A 22497-nucleotide genomic window follows, 5' to 3' on the forward strand; every position below is an offset into this window, starting at 1 on the left:
AATGGCTCAATTGACCCGATTTGGCCATATTAACCCTGAATTAGGCCCAATTAACCCTTAAATGTCCCCCCCAATTTTTGACGCCACCCCACGATCGACGCCAACCCGAAGCGTGGCGAGCGCAGCGAGCCCGCGAGGGGCGGCGGTACGCGTCCTCCGACCTTTTCATGCCCTACTATCCACTAGGGCGTGGTGTGAGAATATAATAGTGTGGCGAGCGTAGCGAGCCACCGAGCCCGAAGCGTGGCGAGCGCAGCGAGCCCCGCGAGGGGACGCGGATACCTTCACTGTGAAGGCCGCGAGGGGACGCGCATAATTGTGAAGGTATCCGCGTCCCCTCGCGGGGCTCGCTGCGCTCGCCACGCTTCGGGCTCGGTGGCTCGCTGCGCTCGCCACACTATTATATTCTCACACCACGCCCTAGTGGATAGTAGGGCATGAAAAGGTCGGAGGACGCGTACCGCCGCCCCTCGCGGGCTCGCTGCGCTCGCCACGCTTCGGGTTGGCGTCGATCGTGGGGTGGCGTCAAAAAATGGGGGGGACATTTAAGGGTTAATGGGCTCTGTGGCCCATTTAACATTGATTCCTATGGCCAAATCGGGTGGATTGAGGCATTTAACAGTAAAATCGGGTCCATCGCGGCTTTTAACATTGATTCCTATGGGAAATCGTGAGCATCGCGTCGCGGGCATCGCGGGTACATTTATGGCCGGCCGCGACGCGACCGACGCGATTTTTCAGGTTTAACATGGTTTTCAATGGGAAAATCGCGGGCATCGCGTCGGTCGCGTCGCGGGCAGGCATAAATGTACCCGCGATGCCCGCGACGGGCGCCCAGATAGGAAACAAGTACCAAATAATACAATGGATTCAATTCCCACCCTGGACCTAACTGTGCTAATTTTTTATATTCTCTATATTGTGTCAAGCTGGGGGGATGGGGGTGGGCAATAATTATCTGGGCCCTGGCTTTTTAGAGGGGACCCGTCCTGGTTATATTCTGAATTAACCATGGTCCTCCTGTGTGGTTGCCTATACAGATATGAGGATGGGGGACATTGTGCATGCAAGAGAAATCTCTTCCCCATAGGTGCTGGCACAAAAAGGTAACTTCCTTCCAGTGACTCCTGTATTTACACCTCTGTAACTTACTACTATTACTGTGAAGCGACATCGTCCTACTATGAGGAGTGTGTGTACACACTCTTGCAGCTGATATACAGTACTGTATTTAAGGTTTAACTGCTACCAATTTTGAGACTCATTAATTTGCGATAGAAAGAAATGTGCCCTATTTTGTGTGCTTCTTCATATAAATAAGCCTCTAAATGTTTTTTTAGTACATTTTTATTATTATTAGTACATTTTTTATTATTATTATGTAACTCTGCTATTAATCCATAATTGTAGTGTTAAATCAGTACAGAATATAAAACAAAAAAAACATTTATTTTATTATGTGTTAGTTTGGTATTTTGTCGTTTTTGTATTCCATTTTTCTTGTATAAAGTTTATTCTGTAATCATCATATGACTTTATGCAAAACCATAGGCGGGAAACAAAATGCTTGACCGCTTTCTAAGATTTATGGATTGCGATGACAATATTTTACTGGAACATACCAGTATTTTTCAAATGCATAAAATGCAGTTATTTCCATAATCATTTCTTTGGCTAGTGACTGATTTATAACGGAGGTTTTTCTTGAGCATGTTTCCAGCGCAGATGGCAATAAAACAAAAAACAAAAAATGAATAATACAGTTGCTCGGGGGTTATCTGTCCATTAAATGACAATTTCTTCTGTACAAATGTGTGCTGTAGAGCATAAATTGTGGACTAAAATTGCTGATATAATTCACCTTCTACCTTGGTTCCTCAGCTCAGTGATTTGCAAAGTGCGTATGAGAATACCAGACGGGCAGCTCAGCAAGTGAACAGGAAGTGCAAACACTTGACCTCTGATCTTGAGGACACTCGAGTGTTGATGGAAAATCAGCAGATCCGCAACCATGAGCTAGAGAAAAGACAGCGAAAGTAAGGGACACCTTTCATCAAGTTGCCAGTTTTGTACTCCATTTGTCTTATGCTAATAACACATGTAGCTGTTTTTGCAATATCTGAGCAGTTGATGTTTGACATGAGAAAGCAAATTGAAATCAGAAATGGTCCAAAATAGCTTACAATTCTGTTAATGCGGTATAGGCATAAAGAATGGGGGCGTTTTGGTTCACTACTTAAAAATGACTGCGGAATGGATGATGTGAATAGTAGGTGTGTGGATAACGGGTGTTAGAACCGTAGTTCGCTAAATTTGCCCCGATCTTTATGTCCAACAATCAAAGGTAAGAAGGAGAGAAATGTAGGAAAGCAACTTTATTGCACAAAAGGTACACACGAGTGCATACAATACTCTAAATAACCACTGCAAACTTTAAAACATTAATGTCAGGTAATTAACAGTCTCATTAATATCCCCCATAATGACTAAGAAGTCCAGAGGCAAGCAAGCAAGTACATCTAGCTATGGAGCAGATGCAGCAAGTACAGTATAATCCAGTAAACCGGCTCACTGCTGCCCCCCTTACACTGCCTCTGTTTCATTCATTCTTTTAAGGGTCCCACCTGCTTTGCTAAGTTTTGCATCAGTGTGTTTGGGCTCTCAACCAGCACCCCTCTTCCAGCACAGCACCCATCACCAAGCAGCACAGATTAAGGCAGCAACCCATCAACCATCACCAATAATAATCCTAATTTTGATTACATGAAAAATTATTGGTCCCCCCCCCCCTCCCCCAATATGTGAAATAAGGACAGTGCATGCTGTAGGTGTGTGGGACAAAAAAGGGAGTGTTTTTACAGGGAAGGCATGTGGCCACACAATAGTACCCTCAATTGAAATTACACACAGATTAGTGCAATGCTTTTTACAGTATATCACACGGTAGTATAATATATTCATGTTACATCACATAATTGTTTTCTCAATCCATGTTACCTCACACCAAATTGCTCCTTGTAGATGATACACCACACCATATAGTGCCTTGAATATGTCACACAACACCGTATGGTTGACATTATACCATACCATATTGTTCCTTGTTGATATTACACTACACTGTACTGCTCCTTGTTGACAACATCGCACTGTATTGTTCCTTGTTACGAATACACCCCACTGTATTGCTCCTTGTTAACATTACACTGCACCATATCAATCCCTGTTGACATTACACCACACCATGGGCCTTCATCAGACCTGTTAGCAAAGCTGCAGTTTTTTCTGATGGATACAACCATGTGCACTGCAGGTTTGGCAAATGTAAGATAGAGGTAGATTTGGATGGGGTGTGTTTAAACTGAAATCTAAATAACAGTGTAAAATAAAGCAGCCAGTATATGCCCTGTAAATGAACAAAATAAATCACTCAATCTCTCTGCACCTGTTATATTTTTCCCATCTGCAGTGCAACATGGTTTTGTCCATCTGCAAAAATTGCAGCGTTGCTGACAGATCAGAATCTGGCCCCATATTGCTCCTTGTTGACATTACACCACACCATATTGCTCCTTGTTAACATTACACTACACCATATCACTCATTATTGAAATTACACCACAATCACTCCCTATTCACATTACATTACTCAGTAGTGCCCTGTGTACACATTATGCAACACAGTACTAGCGCTCCTTATACACACATTTTCAAACATTAATACCCCTTACACATATGCCCCACATTAATAATGCCTTTATGCACATAATGCCATACCGTAGTGCACCTTACAGATATGCCCATAACATAAGTATTTTCTTATACCCATAATGCCACACATATGCCCCACATTAGTAATGCTAGTGCTTTTTTTCTAAATTTAACTTTTTTTTGCTGCCAGTCACAATGTCTGCCCCTGCATCTCCCTGAATCTTTGACTGTGCTTTCTGGGGTGGGAAGCTGGGCTGCATCATGGCTGCAGAGAGACAGCATCTCTGCAAAGGTCATCTTAACAGCAATGTATGCCCCTGGGCAAAGCCAGCCCAAAGCCGGACCTCCATCAGCCCTAGGCATTTGCCTAGCTTGCCTATGCCTAGAACCGGCTCTACCAGCAGGTTAATAACACATAACTAGCTACTATGGATGGAGTGATGCCTTGCACATGTCCTCTTTGGCAACACAGATTTTCCAGCAGTCCAGCAGAATGTCCGACATGTATATCCTAGGTGCTGGTAGAGGTCAATATCTCAACACCAGACCAGTACACAGTGAACACAGTTTACTAAAACAACTACAAACTGTATATCAAATATAACAGAAACAATATAACAACACACCTCTAACATACTGTATTAGTCTTTATGGGGACCATGAATAATAAGTAATAAGTAATAAGTCTTTGATCCTTGTTCAAAATGAGGTACAGCTTAGATGAGCAATAAGGAAGGTACCTCTCGTTCTGTCACAGTAGGATATATTAAAAGCTGCAATAAGCTTGATTTACGCCTCTGATTGGTCCTAGATTTAGAGATACACTTTATCTATCCTATGTACTGCTAAGGTGCACACACATGGATATATATCATGTACAATCCAATGTCTTTCCAATTCCCTTGAAATCCAGAACATTCCAGATTATGCCCACACACATAACTATTGAGTAAACGATCTGAGGATAAAGTTAGGTCGTTTAAGGACTCCAAACCATATACTACATCATTGCCACATTGTTCATCATGCCTACACACTGAATGAAATGGCAAATCATGCATGACAGATCATTCATCTTTCCACTTTCTGAAGGGATCAGTAGACTCGATGAACAACCAGTGTTCACCCGCATTGAATCGTGATCATGCCCACACACGGAAAGGTTTTAAATGATTGGTAATTAAGATCGGTCGGAATTGGCATTATCTTTTAATAAACCTTACCATTTGTGGGAAGCTTTACTCTGCAAATTAGTTTTCGTTTACAGCAATGAGACAGACTGTGGAACTGCAGGAAGAACAGCCGCATGGAACATCCCTCAGATCGATTGTAATGCTTTTATACTGCTGTTGTATCAATATTCTAAAAAATTTTTGGTACTTGTTTCCTAGCACGGTGCCCGTCGCAGGTGATCGCATACCTTAACTTAAGGTATGCGATGGACGCGACCAACGCTTTTAGCCTATTCCCCGACAATTAAAAAATCGCATCCATCGCATGCCTTAAGTTAAGGCATGCGATGCGACCGATGCGATGGACGCGATTTTACATAGGGAACAATGTTAAATGGGCCAATGGACCCGATTTTTCATAATATAACCACTCTTATGGGTATTTTACATGTGAAATGCCCCCCCCCCATTGTTAATGCCACCCCATGATGAACGCCAACCCGAAGCGTGGCAAGCGCAGCGGTACGCGTCCTCCGACCTTTTCATAACCACCACTATCCACGTCAGTGTGGAGTTGATTTTATATAGTGTGGCAAGCGCGAAGCGTGGCGAGTGCAGCGTGCCCCGCGAGGGGACACGTAATACCTGTGAAGTAATGCGCGCCCCCTCGCGGGGCTCGCCACGCTTCGGGCTCGGTGGCTCGCTGCGCTCGCCACACTATATAGAATCGACTCCACGCCGACGTGGGTAGTGGGGGAATGAAAAGGTTGTAGGACGCGTACCGCCGCCCCTAGCAATGCTTCGGGTTGGCGTTCATCGTGGGGTGGCGTTAACAATGGAGGGGGGGGGCATTTGACCCATCAGGGTGGGTAAACAATGAAAATTGGGGTCTGGGGGGCATTTAACATTGGGCCCAATGTAAAATCGGGTCTCAGGGACCATTTTACATTGGTTCCGATTTAAAAATCGCATCGATCGCATGCGATTTGGTTGCATGCGATGCGATCGACGCGATTTTTTAGGACCCGATGGATACAATCAAAATCGCAGGTGCCGTGCTAGGAAACAAGTACCCATTTTTTTCACAGATCTATTTGGTATATACAGTACCATCCTATAAATTGACTTCCTAGATCACAAATATTATCTTAACACATTACTTTGAAATATAACCTTATTAAGAGGTCAATTTTAGTCTGTGTTCCTTTTGGATGTATAAACAGTATAAATAAATGTTCCAGAACAAACATAGATTATTTTGTGGCAGTGCAAGTGTAATCAACTATACATATGCCATTCAATAGACTGACGCATTAGAGTTATGTCTCTGGCAAGTTGCTTATGACACCGTAAGAATATCCTAAACAATATTGTGGTAGAGAGCAGATATTTCTCTTCTTTACGGTATCGTAGTTTTAACGCCAGAAGTTTAAATAATAAATCACAAATGTATGTGATATGCAGTAAAAAAAAAATTTTTAATTACAAAAATAAATATATTGACATATCTAAAAATATATTTATTAAACCAATCAAAACTAACAAAATAACAAGATTGTTAATGTTGACAGATGATTTTATGGGTAGGGTTATACTGCAATTAGGGTTAGATGACAATGCAATGCAAAATTCATTGCTGGTATATACTGAAGTTGACATTCACAATATCGATATTTTTTCAACGACGACAAGACAAATGCCAACATTTCAACATTTTTGTGTCAACATTCTGAATGTCAAGTTAATATTGCAAACCCATATATAGATAAAAATAAATTTTCTACCATAGTCAGATACTTTCTAAAAAAATGCACGGCGTCAGACATGTATTATGGGTTTACTTGTTTGTAGTGGAGTTTACACCAGAGGCAGTAATTATTTGACAATAAATTAAGTAAAATGTACAGAAATAGACTCCGATAAAAAAATCTTGTTGCAGGCCTATTATTACATTTATAGGCATTAATATACATGAAAAAGGAAATAAATGTAAAAATGAAAAAAGCAGGTATCTACTACAGTATATACATTATGTGTGTACAGGGGAAGGGGTTTTTTAACTACCAGATAAAAGGTCCCACTTAGGCCGGTTTCACACACTCCGGCTCCTGCCGGACAGTGAAATCCCACATGGCCAGGGAGCCGTGCCGCACACAGTAGTTTATCATGGAGGGGATGGCCACAGCCCGGCAGCTGTCCCTTCCAGTGGCGGGATCCGGCTGCAGCCGTGCGGCCGGCCATGGCCGTCCCGTGTGAATGGACACGATAGTGTCCATTCACAACTAATGTGTGCGGCACGGCTCCCTGGCCGTGCAGGATTTCGCCATCCGGCAGGAGCCGGAGTGTGTGAAACCGGCCTATCTGTACCAGGAGTCAAGAATAATGGGGCCGGATGTAATGCTGTCCGAGTCCGGCGGCAGTGCAGTTTGCCGGGCGATACTCGTTATCGATATCGTTCAGTGTATACTCGCAGATCATTTTCATGGAATCATTATTATTGTTAAAGATATTGGTGGTGCCAGGTATTTTACAGTGTGTACAGACCATTAGAGTGACAGCTCCCTCAATATGCAGGTAACATGGATGGCAGCACTCAGAGATTTCATAATGTGAAAAACAGCAGTGCTTTATTTTGACGCTTCACCCCTATATTAAATAACATTTATATCTCACAAACACACACATATCAAAATAAAAATATATATACAAAAATAATTAGAAATGTGTAAATTAAACCAGAATGTTATATATGATAGTTTTCACAGCTGTAATTACTGTGTTAATTAAGCACAGGGCATCAATGAACGATGTTTTCCTTTTCTTAAGCAATTCTGGGGCCACTCAATCAAACAGTACAAAAAACTTTGTCAAATTTCAGAAATGAAGCATTTTTAGTAATTGTCTTTTCATTCTCTATGGATTAATCATTATATTGGTTTCATCTCAGTCAGTAATAATCCCTCCTGACATTTTTCAATGGGGATATAGTTGGTATTCCAACGCTTAGGATGTTAGTGCATGGATGATTGATGCCAGAATCTCAACACCTGTCATGATACTGACATTGGAATTCTGATAGCTGATATTCCGAATGTATGAGGGGTAGGTAAGAGTTAGGCTGCAGTGGGAGGGTTAATGTTAGGCTGTAAGGATGGACGATTAGGTTGCAGGAGGGGAGGTTGGGGTTAGACTGTGAGGAGGGAAGATTAGTGGTAAGGAGGGGAGAAGGTTAAAATACTTACCTTACAACTGTCGAGATCTTGGTACTCGGAATGCCAGGGTTAGGGTCTATGTAACGCCGACATTCTCAGTGCTGGGATCCCTTATCCAACCCATAGTTAATTATTACAATCAACTTTTTGTATAGGTTATTATAACATTATCAGTAATTTTAAGACCTTATACAGGACGTAGAAAAACAACAAAATGTGCCAGTGATTGTCCATGTATAAGAATTCATATTGAGTATTCAATTTTAACTGTGGTCTTCAGAATTCGGGTTATAGCACTAGTCTTATTTTGTGCTCTACATCTCTTTCCTGAATGCCTGGAATGCCTGGTGAGACCTGTATTGGCAACATTGGCCACACTACTCCACCTCTACATTGCTTCAAGAGAAATGGAAACTTTGTTTACGAAAAATTATACTTTATAAACTCCAGTCCTGGGTCCCCTTTCTGCCTTGGCCCGGGACCGGAGTCCCCACAGACCCCCACCCCTGAATGCTGCCCTGTATATATCTCTGCACAGGGCAGTAGTGCAGAAATTAATTGCTATCTGAGTAGAAACAACATTGATCCAGTCTAATTTATTCGGTACTTGTGCCAACTAAGCAAATTGATAAGTGGGCAATTCTGCGTAAAAAAATTGTGATGTGATTTTCCTATGTAATTTATTCAATGCTCTCTGAGATCGCATGGGATTTTATAGGGTGAGATGCCATTGACTTTACTATACACTTCAAAAAAATACAATGAGATTTAGGCACCCCCTCACTATCCACGCCACCCCGAAGTGTGGCGAGCGCAGCGGAACGCATCCTCCTGACCTTTTCATACCCCACTATCCACGTCGGCGTGGAGTTGATTTTGTATAGTGTGGCGAGCATACGTGGAATACATGTAACATAATCAGCATCCCCTCGCGGGGCTCCCTGCTCTCGCCACGCTTCGGGCTCAGTGTCTTGTTGCACTCGCCACACTATATAAAGTCTACTCCACGCCGATGTGGATAGTGGGGGTATGAAAAGGTCCGGAGGACGCGTTACGCTGCGCTCGCCAGGCTTCGGGGTGGCGTGGGTAGTGGGGGGGGGGGGGGGGGGGGGGTGGTGGTGCCTAAATCTTATTGCATTTCATAGAAGTGTATAGTAAAGTCAATGGCATCGCACCCTATGAAAACGCATGCGATCGCGGAGATCAGTGAATAAATTACATAGGAAAATCGCATTGCACGAAAAAAAAATCGCATGGGATGCGATGCGATTTACCTATGGTGCCGTGTGTATACAAATTGGGCGCCCTGCTAATACACAAATACCCTTTATTCACTGCAGGATTTGAATGATTTTTTGGTACTTATGTAATATCTGGGCTCCCGTTTTTCTTATGAGACCGTTTCCCCTCGCGGGGCTCGCTGCGCTCGCCACGCTTCGGGCACGGTGGCTCGCTGCGCTCGCCACACTATATAAAATCAACTCCATGCGTAGTTGGATAGTAGGGGTATGAAAAAATGGGGTGCATTTAACATGGGAGCCCAGATAATACATAAGTACCGATTTTGTAATTTATTCTAGCACATATGGAGAGACACCATTTCTTCTGCGCATGAATCTGTCTCTGCATAAGCTACAGTAAATGTAATATCATGGGATAAGACAACAGAAGTAAAGCAGTTCAGCGTCCACTAATCTCCACATGAAACATCAATTGCCCACTGACAGGAGACAGCACCTTTTTAACGTCTAAATTCCACCCCAGATTTATGCTAATGGGTTACATTAATTCCATGTTTTCTTAAAGCTAACCGTTCCATATTTCCCTATATTAAGCTGATTAGGCCAGGTGCTTTGTTTGTCTTCTACATATCCACCCTGCACTTTGCTAGTGTTGAGAGATTTGTTTGCTGCAAAGGCACATGGTAAGTCCCCAGCTTTGTCATTAATGCCCCCCGGCCTTTCCCCACAGGTTGGCAAGGGATCCTTTTTGAGCAAAAACACTCCTGACTTTGTACTTTTAATATAATTAACCCAATATCTATTTACTCCTAAATCGGTGCAGAAAGTTCTCATTGCTAATTACTATCAATGACAGACTGTATCTGCAAAAAAACAAACAAAAGATGATCTTTCAGATACAACAGTATCCCTTTATTTCAAATACCATATGTGTTTTTTAATGGAAATATCACAAAGGAGGACGAGTTGGGTGGTAAACATGAATTCGAATTTTTTTTTTAACGTAACTCCAATGAGAATTGTATATAGCAACACAATATACTGGTAGTAAGTTCATTGGCGTAACTACGTTTTGGGCGCCCCCCCGCCGTTAGGGGGGGGCGCCCCACCCGTCGCCGCCCCGCCAAGCACCCCTACCCCTCCGCCCATGCAAACCCCCCCTCAATCCCCCGCAGACTTAGCTATCGCGCTGGTCCCGGCGGCTCCGTTCTTCTGCTGAGGACCACCAGAAAATGGGAATTGCAACTACTGTATATAAGTTCTGCTCTGTATGCTTGGTGTCTGTCATTGTGCAATGTGAGGCGGCAATCCCTATAAACCTTGCTGTAGAAAGTGGTTACTTTGCAGCATCGTGCCGCCAAACTCTTTGAAGTTCCTTTCTTGGAGAAAATAGTATTTAAGATTTAATAGAATACAACAAAAACAGCTTCAAAGTGCTGTAAATAGGTATACACAGTATTACTTTCATCTACTCTACAGTTTGTGTTATACATTTTCTCTGATTGATGAATTGTGTTCATATTCTGTAAGTATGTTAACCAGAGATATAAGTGAACCTGGAAAAAAGAGCAGTTTAGGCAATTTTTGATGGTGTTTCAAAGCTGTATTTCTAAATAACAAGTTGTTTGAGATAAATGCAGAGCTGCTGGATACTGGTAACATTGCTTTAGGGAGGACTTTGTAGGATTAAATGTTAACACTCTTTCTTTGAATTGAAACGACTGATTTCAATAATTTTGTCACTTCCTTCTGCAACGTATGATTCATGATTCTAGTATTTTGCCATCCAGGGATATTTTATCAGACTTTATAGTGACAGAAGCGAAATGTCACCTGACAAACACATTAGAAAGTAACTCGTGGAGTTAATGATATTGCTTTAGCCTGCTATATTGCTGAACATTTAAACTCCCTGTAACACTCTCTGAAGCACTCAACCCATTTTGCAGCCGTGTAAGGAAACAATGTAATTGGATGGTTTTCTGTGCAGGTTTGATATGCAGTTAGCCCAGGCGATTGGAGAAGCAGTGTTCGAGAAGAGCTTGCGTGAGAAGGTGACACAAGAGAATGCATCCTGCCGGTGGGAAGTGGGAAAACTTCGTCAACAGTTAGAGGTGAGATTGGTGACAAAGGGCGAGATGTACTAAGCCTCAAAGTGATAAACTAGAGAGTGATAAATCGCCAACCAATTGGCTCATTGCTGTCATTTTTTATACCCAGCCTGTAACATGTCAGTTAGGAGCTGAATGGCTGGTGGTTTATCACTCTGCATTTTATTATTTTTCAAGGTTAGTACATCTGGCCCAAAATGTCTGGATGAAGGCTCATGCGTCAGTTCGTTAGATTGATGTTCAGCTTTCTTGACCTGTCGGGTATTGTAAGGTCACGTCAACACTATGTTGCGGCGAATTAGAAAACTGTCAAGTAATTTAATTTATAGTTTGTATACAGTATCTGGTTATTTTTATGGTGCCTGGGGGTATGCAAAGTTGTACAAATTATTTCAGGACTGCAAGAATCTTATACAATACAGGGGAAAAAAACTTCATGTGTTTTGACTTGCATTAAAGATGCATGATAAAGAGATCAATACCCTAAAACATTAAGACACAGACAGTGTGCTAACTTTAATGTGTTTTTCAATACAGACAAAATGCATTTAAATACAAACAACAATCATATGTTTACTTAATAAAGTGACTCTGCAAATAGCTATTGGATTATGTCAAGACATTACCAACTACATTAGTTGAGTGTTCTGCTGAGGTATGGAGCCGTGTAAGTAAATGGCTATTAATGAAAATTTTAGCCAGGTGAAAGCTTGAAAGTGAGAGATACAAAAAAAAAAGGTACTTGTTTCCAAGCACGGCGCCCTCGATTTCCATCGCAGAGCATCGCAAGCAATATAGCGGCATGCAATGCAATGCGATTTTTAATTGTACAAGCACCCTGATGGGTGCTTACAATGTTAAATGCACCCCCATTGTCAACGCCACCCCCACTATCAACGCCAACCTGAAGCGTGGCAAGCGCAGCGAGCCCGCGAGGGGTGGCGGTACGCGTCCTCTGACCTTTTCATACCCCCACTATCCACGTCGGCGTGGAGTTGATTGTAGATAGTGTGGTGAGCGCAGCGAGCCACCGAGCCCGAAGCGTTTCGAGCGGACGCGGATTACTTAACATGTATTCCGTGTCCCCTTGCGGGGCTCGCCAACTCCAACTAAAGTCAACTCCATGCCAACGTGGATAGTGGGTGTATGAAAAGGTTGGAGGACGCGTACCGCCGCCCCTCACAGGCTCGCTGCGCTCGGGGGTGCATTTAACATTGTAAGCACCCATCAGGGTTGTACAATTAAAAATTGCATCGCATCGCATTGCATGCCATTTGCTGGCATGCGATGCTATGCAATATTTAATTGTACATTCCGGGTCATTTACCTGAATATCGCATACCACGCGCATACCTTATGGCATGGTATGCGATGGGCGCCGTGCTAGGAATCAAGTTATTAATAACATTATTGTGCACATATAAAAAAAAACTATTTCTTAAATTGTAAAATAAAATACTAGAAGGCAGACCGCAAGGCTTGCTGTTGTTTCCATTAAGAAAGATCTACAGTATGATAAACATATTAGATTCTGAAATCAAAGTAAAAAGGGGACCCAAAAAATCCTCAATGACTACACTGCAAGTCCTCAAGCAAAAGCTCTCTAATAAAATACAGTATACTCAAACCTCACTGTATCATGCACCATGTAGAATTTAGTCCCCAGCTACCCCAGAGAAATGCACCACATGGTAATAATGAGTTGCTATGACAGTTGGTGATTTGGGGAATTAAGGAGCCTCACAATTATGCTGCTACCTAAAGCTTTCTGGGGATTTTGAAGCACTAGACCAAACATATTAAGTCTTTATTTTTGGTACCTTCATGTTTATGTAGTTTGTTGCTTCATTTGTGGTTTTCCATGGACTAGAGCCTGCCTTTTTGTCAAGCTCTGAGACTGTTCGTCATGAACTACTTATCTGCTCCAGAATAGCAAGGGAATCTCACAGTGTGTACACACCAGAGTTGTGTGTTCATATGGTAAATCAGAATCTGGACTTGTTTCTGGAAAATTATGAACTTTATAAGTTGTTCTTATTTATGGGCCGAAAAATAATATTCTCAAATGGTTGGATCAAAAAAGAAAATTATACATACCCTAGTTGATACAGGTCGGGTATCCCGTATCCGGGCATCCCGTATCCGAATTATTCCAAAAACCGTGTTTTTTTGGAATAATAAAAAAAAAAAAATTGTTTCCCCCCCCCCCCCAACCCTCTTTTAATACTTACCAAGTCCTCCGGCGTCCACGGCAGGCCTTCAGCATCCTCTCCGGCGTCTCCAGCGGTCCCAGGAGTGCTTTGCGCGAGTGCGCACGCGCGACGGTGACGTCACCGGCGCGCCTGGGAACTTGCGCAAAGCACTCCTAGGACCGCTGGAGACGCCGGAGACGGTGCTGGTGGCCTGTCGTGGACGCCGGAGGACTCCATGGACGCCGAGGGACCATCGGGGACCCACCAGGGGCAGGTAAGTATGGCTAAAAAAAAATTATTACAAAAACCGGAATATTCCCTTATCCGGAATGCTCGTGGTCCCGAGCATTTCGGATAAGGGATACTCAACCTGTACTGTAAAAATAGTACTCATGCAGTGGGAAAACTTACAGCATTGGTGGTTGACACAGCAACTAATACATAGATTTGTTTTTGACTGTCATTGTGTTGGACTTTCTACAGCAATCTGGAGCTAAAAGATAGGTATAGAGTAGAGAATGAGATGGGTATAAACTGGGATATTTAGTGTACACTTATAGCTATTTGGTGTGTTTTTCTCTGTATGTGTCACATATACTGTACTGCACCAATCAAACAGATAGAATGCACATTGAACGTTCATTTAATAACCATATATCTGTTGGTTCAATGGTCATGTTCCATGTTTTCTTGAGGTTTTCACGCTGTGAAGCTCCACTTACTCCAGGCCGCAGATTCTGTTGTTATTATTATTGGAAATGTTAATCTCTTTCATAGTATCCATACATTGGGAAGAATTATTAATTGCCATTTTACCTACAGCAAAAAGAACTGCAGACATCCAACTTAACCAAGCAACTGGAAGTGCTGGGGAAACAGATACAAGACCTATCATCTTGCACTGGGTTGGACAGCAATTCTGTGGTTCTGCTTAAGAAGAAAGTATGGGAGTTGGAATCCAGTGTTGCTGAACAGAACCAGCAACTGGCAGAACAAGCAAATTCCATACAGCACCTCGAGCAGGTAACTTTTTGAACATTTTTACATGCTTTGTACTCTTTAGTGGCTAATTATTAGATATATACTGTATTACTTATATAGTCCATTTAATGTAATATGATCCTGTACCTAAAAAATGTTTTACAGTTTTAATATCCCTTATCCAAAATGCTCAGGACCAGAAGAATTTTGGATAATGGATTATTCCGTATTTTGGAATATTTTTATATTTTAATGATGTATCTTGAGGTATCTTGCATTTATGTTGTATAAACACATCAAACCCATGAAATACTCACAAATATATTTTATTTGTGCATGAAATAAAGTTTCAAAACATGAAACAAAGTTTGTTACAATCTACAACACTGAATTTGAATGCCAAGCAATCATTGTCTTGCACATATTTAGTGACAGTTACATATCATGTCCCCAGTAGTGCCAGTTACAGATGTCGCCAGTAGTGCCAGTTACATATCATGTCCCTTAGTAGTGCCAGTTATAGATGTCCTCAGTAGTGCTTTTAGCAAGAATTTTTTTTTCTTCACTTTCTGGAAAAAAGAGGGATACTCAACCTGTATCATTAATATTATTATTGTTGTAGTTATTGTTCTAATTATTATTTGTATTAATATTATTCAACAAAAATTGAAGGGACAGAAAATCTTCACACACTGCAATTTGTCATTAATAATGGGTGCACACGGTGCGATTTTGCTTGCAGTTTGACCCCGATTCAATTAGGATTGAATCGGTATTGAATCGAATGGTACACAAAATGCATTTGATTTGACTATATAGTACAGATCTGTACTGTATAGTCTTGCCTAACAAGACTATTTTTCTATTCGATGTACACTAGCTCATACTCCATTTCATATATGCATGTCTATGTATTTTAGCTTAATGATAGCTGTAGTAAGGATGAAACTGACACAGTAATATTGCAGAAGAATACATATTTTACTTCTTGCTGCATTACTGAATAAAGCAGATTTTTTTTTTGGGCGGGGGGGGGCATAGTATTTTAATATGATAGTACTGCCAAAAGTACAGTTTTAATCACTGAACGACGTATAACTTGATTCCTATCTTGTGCAAAAGATGCGTGTCCGATTTGAAATGGAAATTGAACGGATGAAACAGATGCAATTGAAAGAACTAGAGGATAAAGAAGAGGAATTAGAAGATATTCGTCAATCATGCCAACGACGGGTATGTTAATGATCATTGAATGGTATAAGTAAGATCTTATCAGCAGGGCCGGTGCAAGGCACCGGAGCGCCCCAGGCGAGGGGGGGTGGGGCGCCCTGGTGCCTACGGGGGGTGGGGTACCTGTGGCACTGTGTGATCTGGCGGCGGGGTCCCTGCAGTGATGCGCACTATCCGGCAGCCAGGCGGCGGCGCGGAAATCGCTGATGGCTTTGAAAACTTGCTGCACGCTGATTGGCTGAATCTCAGCCAATCAGCATGCGGAATGTTTTCAAACCCAGCAGTGCTTCCCGCGCCGCCGCTTGGCTGCCGGATAGTGCGCATCACTGCAGGGACCCCGCCGCCAGATCACACAGTGCCGCAAGTACCCGGCACGGACACCCCTGCAGCCTCCATGCGAGAGGCGAGGGGCGAAGTGCCGCCCTCCAGTGGCTGGCGCCCTAGGCAAATGCCTAGATTTGCCTAGTGGTGGCGCCGGCCCTGCTTATCAGTTGCTACCAATATATCCATAGCGTAGGCGACTGCATAAGCTAAATATAGTATTAGGCTTCTACATAGCGTACCTTTCAACATCTGTGATCTTAAAATTAGTACCAATGGGAAAGGGTCATTACTACATGGCAGAGGTGCTGGGCTAACCCCCAGAGACTTTCGGTTGTACATGTACATACTCACAACATCTATTCACTCTCACAGTGACAGTGCTCTCCCCAATTCATCCACCTGGGAAGCATAGCCATCTGAAGATGGCATTGGTTCCCTCGGGTAAAATCCGAAAGCTCAAGTTTTGCAGAGTGACAGTGCTCTCCCCAATTCATCCACCTGGGAAGCATAGCCATCTGAAGATGGCATTGGTTCCCTCGGGTAAAATCCGAAAGCTCAAGTTTTGCAGAGTTTAATGTATACAAGACAGCTCCATATTATTAATATAAAAGTGATAAAATGGAAAGTGGTAAACTACCAGCCAATTGGTTTCTAACTGCTATGTCACAGACTGTGTTTGGAAAAGGACAGGTCAGAGCTGATTTGTTGGAGGTTTATCACTTTCCATTTTATCACTTTTCAAGTCTTAGTACCATTATCATTTTAATGCTTAAAGACAGATAGGAGCAGTCTCCACATCCAAATCATAGAGCAGCTATGGGTTTATGCAGTGATGAGTGGTTTTTCCTATGTCATGCTTAACAGTAATATCTATGGCCCAGTCTGAAACGGTGACTTTATGAAAATGCTGGCACAAAGCCATTCTCTGGTGACAGCAAATTGGTAAGGCCGGAGACACCCACTTTATGTAGATGCTGAAATACCCTTGGCGCATCTTTAGAAGCACCATCACAGCTTGAACAAGACCTATGGCAGGTGCAAATTTTTCAACGACTATACGATAGACCATCTCACGGCGCCTAAATAGCCACCTCTCTGTCACTGCCCACACTGGAATACATGGAATACATTTTAACCCTTTGAGTGCCAACATCTCTGTGAGAGATGTGCATAATATCGTCTAAAATTGCCAGCGTCGCTCACATCTGTTATATAAATTCAAATATAAAATGTTGTGTAAAAAAAGATTATATTTCCTATATAAGGAAACCAGGTCATTATGATGAATAAAAATACTTGCTTGGCAATTGTCACACCAATTTTGACAAATTCACTTGGACCAAATCCAGGCAATAAATTCCACACTGTGCAAACAAATGTGTATTGAACTATAGGGGTTTCAGCGCTGTAGGTCTGCTGGGGGAATATGGAACATTTGTGGTAACCCCGTACCACAAAAGCAGATACAAACAAAAATGGGGAGAGATGTGTCAAAAACACATCTATTTTGTTCCTATCCCTCCTGCGACCTAAAAGTGAAATGTAAACTAGCACGTTCCTGTATTACATAGAGCGTTCCTCTTCTCCGCCTCTGGTAATATGCACCGATCTCACTGAACGATAGATAAAGCAGTGGACCCTTCACCAAGGTTCAGTCTCCCTTAAAAGTGACACAAAACACCAAATACACCCCTTATCTGGGATAGGCGTCTCCTCTTCTCCGACCGGTGTAAGCTTTCAAATACAAAGATTCCACGGGATCCTTAATGAATTCCCACGAACAGGCTCCGTGCAGTGGTATATCATATGAAAATAAACAATGGAACCAATATAGTGTGACACTGTATTTAATTTATAAAAAGCATAGAAAATGAACACAGGTAAAAATCCATAAATCTTCTAAAAACAATTCATGATGCTGGAGGGGGGATAACACAATTACCGGAGTCGGTGGAGAACTCGTTGGAATGGAGCTCTCAAACAGGCGCTAGTGAAAAGACGTCCCGGGCACTCTCCGACTAGGCAAGCTACAAGCGATCCCGGCAAAGGTGTCCTCCCGGCTCAGCGGGTGTACGTAGGTCCGACGCGTTTCGACCGACACTTCGGTCTTTTTCATGGATGTAATGAGTCCGTGTACGTTGTCCCTATTTAAGGGATAGATATCCAATCACAAATGAGCAGTTCCGTTCACTCGTAAGCAGCGTTGCGCGTTGTCTTGGAGACTGTTGCGGCTAGTGATCACTGCCCCGCTTCCGTCTATCTCTTATGTAAGGTTTTGCCCCACTTCCGGATGAGCGGACTTTGTCTGTATAAGATTGTTTCTATTGCCGGCAAATGGATCTTTGCGGTAATACAGATCTTTGGTGCTGTACGGAAGTTCCATGCTTGAAAGTAATCACAGGATGCATGATAAAAAGCAGAAAATACAAATTAGTACGAATATCCATATAGCAAAGTCAAAAAGTCATTGATCCCTTAGCAGTTGGATATAATATATATATAACAGATGATTAAAAAGATTCTTCCTTAAACGGCAACATATTTGATAAAAAGACGATGATAAAAAATATGGGTATAAAAACTAAAGTGTAAAAATTACAGGAACCATTTTATCTCGAAGTCCTTGTTTAGACCGTGTGGATGAAGAGTGTTCAGGTTATAGATACATTTCATTTCTTCTCTGGCCAATTGTGATGCTTTGTTTTTCTTCCTAATGTCATCTTTAATTTCTTTGATACCCACAAATCTGACAATATGGTTTATATTAGAATTATGTGCGATTTTAAAATGATGGGACAGACTGTGAGTTTCAAGGCCTTTTTTGATATTATTTAGATGTTCAGTTATTCTGGTCTTGAAAGGTCTTGATGTGCGTCCAATATAAAAGAGATTACATGAACACTCTATGGCATAGATAACATTGGGTGTGTTACATGTAATAAAATTTTCTATATTAAAAGTGTTCTGGTTAATTGTTACTTCCGTAGTTTTTGAATGTCCGCCACTTTTCACCATCTTACAGCCTCTGCATAGGCCACACCTGTGGAAACCTTTAGTGCGAATTCTACCACCCTGGTTTGCTGTGGTAAAAGTGCTTCTGACTAATTTGTTTTTAATATTTGGGGCTTTCTTATAAATAAATTTCGGAGCTTTCTGCAGAAGTGTTCCTATAATAGGGTCCTTTAGTAGGATCTTCCAATTCTTCCTGAAGGAGGTTTCTACATTTTTGTGCTGGGCATTGAAGCTCGTAATAAAAGCCCAATTAAAGTTTTCATTGGTTTCTTCCTTAGATGGTCTAGGTTTTAAAAGAGTCTCTCTATCTATACCCTCAGTTTCCTTCACAGTTTCTGATATTTTTTCTATTTCATAGCCACTTTGGATAAATCTTTCCGCCATATTGCTCGCTTGTTGACTATATATTGTCGTGTTGGAACAGTTACGTCTAAGACGTTTAAACTGGCCGCCTGGGATAGCATTTAGCCAAGTATTATGGTGGCAGCTATTTCTTTGTATGTAAGAAAGACAGTCAGTTGGTTTTGTGAAAGTTTTTGTTTCCAGGTGGCCGTTGTTCTCAAAAATCGTGATGTCCAAAAAGTCTATACTTGAATGGCTAATGGTGAAAGTTAGCTCGATATTCTCGTTATTTGAGTTTAGATGGTCACAAAAAGCTTTAAGATTGAGATCATTACCTCGCCATATAAAGATGATATCATCTATGTATCTGGACCAGGATACCAGGTCCGCCCCAAACTCATGCCCATTCCACACATGCTCCTCTTCCCAGAGGCCCATGAAATTATTGGCATAGCTTGGGGCGAACCTGGTACCCATAGCGGTCCCCACCTTCTGAGTGTAAAAATTTCCATCGAACATAAAATAATTATTGTTCAGAATGATGTCCACACTTTCGATTAGAAGTTGTTGAAGGTGTGGGTCAAGATTGCTCCTTTTCAGATATTCAGATGTTGCTCGAAGGCCCTTCTCATGGTGAATAATTGAATACAAAGATTTTACGTCCGCAGTGACTAGATAGAAACCTGTCTCCCACTGAATCGTGGGCAGGAGGTTCAGAAGGCTACAGGTATCCTTTAGATGTGATCGATTTAGCTGGTCAGTGAATTCCGACAGATTTGCAGTGACTGAATTTATGCCCGAAACTATCGGACGATAGAATGCAACATGCCCACCGGGTCGTCCGATAGTTTCGGGCATAAATTCAGTCACTGCAAATCTGTCGGAATTCACTGACTTTTTTCTCCAACCTTTGGTCCAGCTAAATCGATCACATCTAAAGGATACCTGTAGCCTTCTGAACCTCCTGCCCACGATTCAGTGGGAGACAGGTTTCTATCTAGTCACTGCGGACGTAAAATCTTTGTATTCAATTATTCACCATGAGAAGGGCCTTCGAGCAACATCTGAATATCTGAAAAGGAGCAATCTTGACCCACACCTTCAACAACTTCTAATCGAAAGTGTGGACATCATTCTGAACAATAATTATTTTATGTTCGATGGAAATTTTTACACTCAGAAGGTGGGGACCGCTATGGGTACCAGGTTCGCCCCAAGCTATGCCAATATTTTCATGGGCCTCTGGGAAGAGGAGCATGTGTGGAATGGGCATGAGTTTGGGGCGGACCTGGTATCCTGGTCCAGATACATAGATGATATCATCTTTATATGGCGAGGTAATGATCTCAATCTTAAAGCTTTTTGTGACCATCTAAACTCAAATAACGAGAATATCGAGCTAACTTTCACCATTAGCCATTCAAGTATAGACTTTTTGGACATCACGATTTTTGAGAACAACGGCCACCTGGAAACAAAAACTTTCACAAAACCAACTGACTGTCTTTCTTACATACAAAGAAATAGCTGCCACCATAATACTTGGCTAAATGCTATCCCAGGCGGCCAGTTTAAACGTCTTAGACGTAACTGTTCCAACACGACAATATATAGTCAACAAGCGAGCAATATGGCGGAAAGATTTATCCAAAGTGGCTATGAAATAGAAAAAATATCAGAAACTGTGAAGGAAACTGAGGGTATAGATAGAGAGACTCTTTTAAAACCTAGACCATCTAAGGAAGAAACCAATGAAAACTTTAATTGGGCTTTTATTACGAGCTTCAATGCCCAGCACAAAAATGTAGAAACCTCCTTCAGGAAGAATTGGAAGATCCTACTAAAGGACCCTATTATAGGAACACTTCTGCAGAAAGCTCCGAAATTTATTTATAAGAAAGCCCCAAATATTAAAAACAAATTAGTCAGAAGCACTTTTACCACAGCAAACCAGGGTGGTAGAATTCGCACTAAAGGTTTCCACAGGTGTGGCCTATGCAGAGGCTGTAAGATGGTGAAAAGTGGCGGACATTCAAAAACTACGGAAGTAACAATTAACCAGAACACTTTTAATATAGAAAATTTTATTACATGTAACACACCCAATGTTATCTATGCCATAGAGTGTTCATGTAATCTCTTTTATATTGGACGCACATCAAGACCTTTCAAGACCAGAATAACTGAACATCTAAATAATATCAAAAAAGACCTTGAAACTCACAGTTTGTCCCATCATTTTAAAATCGCACATAATTCTAATATAAACCATATTGTCAGATTTGTGGGTATCAAAGAAATTAAAGATGACATTAGGAAGAAAAACAAAGCATCACAATTGGCCAGAGAAGAAATGAAATGTATCTATAACCTGAACACTCTTCATCCACACGGTCTAAACAAGGACTTCGAGATAAAATGGTTCCCGTAATTTTTACACTTTAGTTTTTATACATATTTTTTATCATCGTCTTTTTATCAAATATGTTGCCGTTTAAGGAAGAATCTTTTTAATCATCTGTTATATATATATTATATCCAACTGCTAAGGGATCAATGACTTTTTGACTTTGCTATATGGATATTCGTACTAATTTGTATTTTCTGCTTTTTATCATGCATCCTGTGATTACTTTCAAGCATGGAACTTCCGTACAGCACCAAAGATCTGTATTACCGCAAAGATCCATTTGCCGGCAATAGAAACAATCTTATACAGACAAAGTCCGCTCATCCGGAAGTGGGGCAAAACCTTACATAAGAGATAGACGGAAGCGGGGCAGTGATCACTAGCCGCAACAGTCTCCAAGACAACGCGCGACGCGGCTTACGAGTGAACGGAACTGCTCATTTGTGATTGGATATCTATCCCTTAAATAGGGACAACGTACACGGACTCATTACATCCTTGAAAAAGACTGAAGTGTCGGTCGAAACGCGTCGGACCTACGTACACCCGCTGAGCCGGG

General features: G+C 41.8%; 1 protein-coding gene across 2 annotated transcripts in view; it reads left to right on the plus strand.

The window, feature by feature from the left end:
* Positions 1 to 22497, plus strand: part of MYO18B (myosin XVIIIB) — a 451547-nt gene that overhangs the window by 223284 nt on the left and 205766 nt on the right. For both annotated transcript variants that reach the window (XM_083146506.1, XM_083146515.1), the window contains 4 exons: positions 1882 to 2036; positions 11327 to 11450; positions 14462 to 14662; positions 15743 to 15853. In XM_083146506.1, coding sequence (XP_083002632.1) covers positions 1882 to 2036; positions 11327 to 11450; positions 14462 to 14662; positions 15743 to 15853 — 591 coding nt within the window. The remainder of the gene's footprint in view (positions 1 to 1881; positions 2037 to 11326; positions 11451 to 14461; positions 14663 to 15742; positions 15854 to 22497) is intronic.

The sequence above is a fragment of the Crinia signifera genome, chromosome 1 (genome assembly GCF_055691185.1).
Source record: "Crinia signifera chromosome 1, ASM5569118v1, whole genome shotgun sequence".
Classification (NCBI taxonomy): Eukaryota; Metazoa; Chordata; class Amphibia; order Anura; family Myobatrachidae; genus Crinia; species Crinia signifera.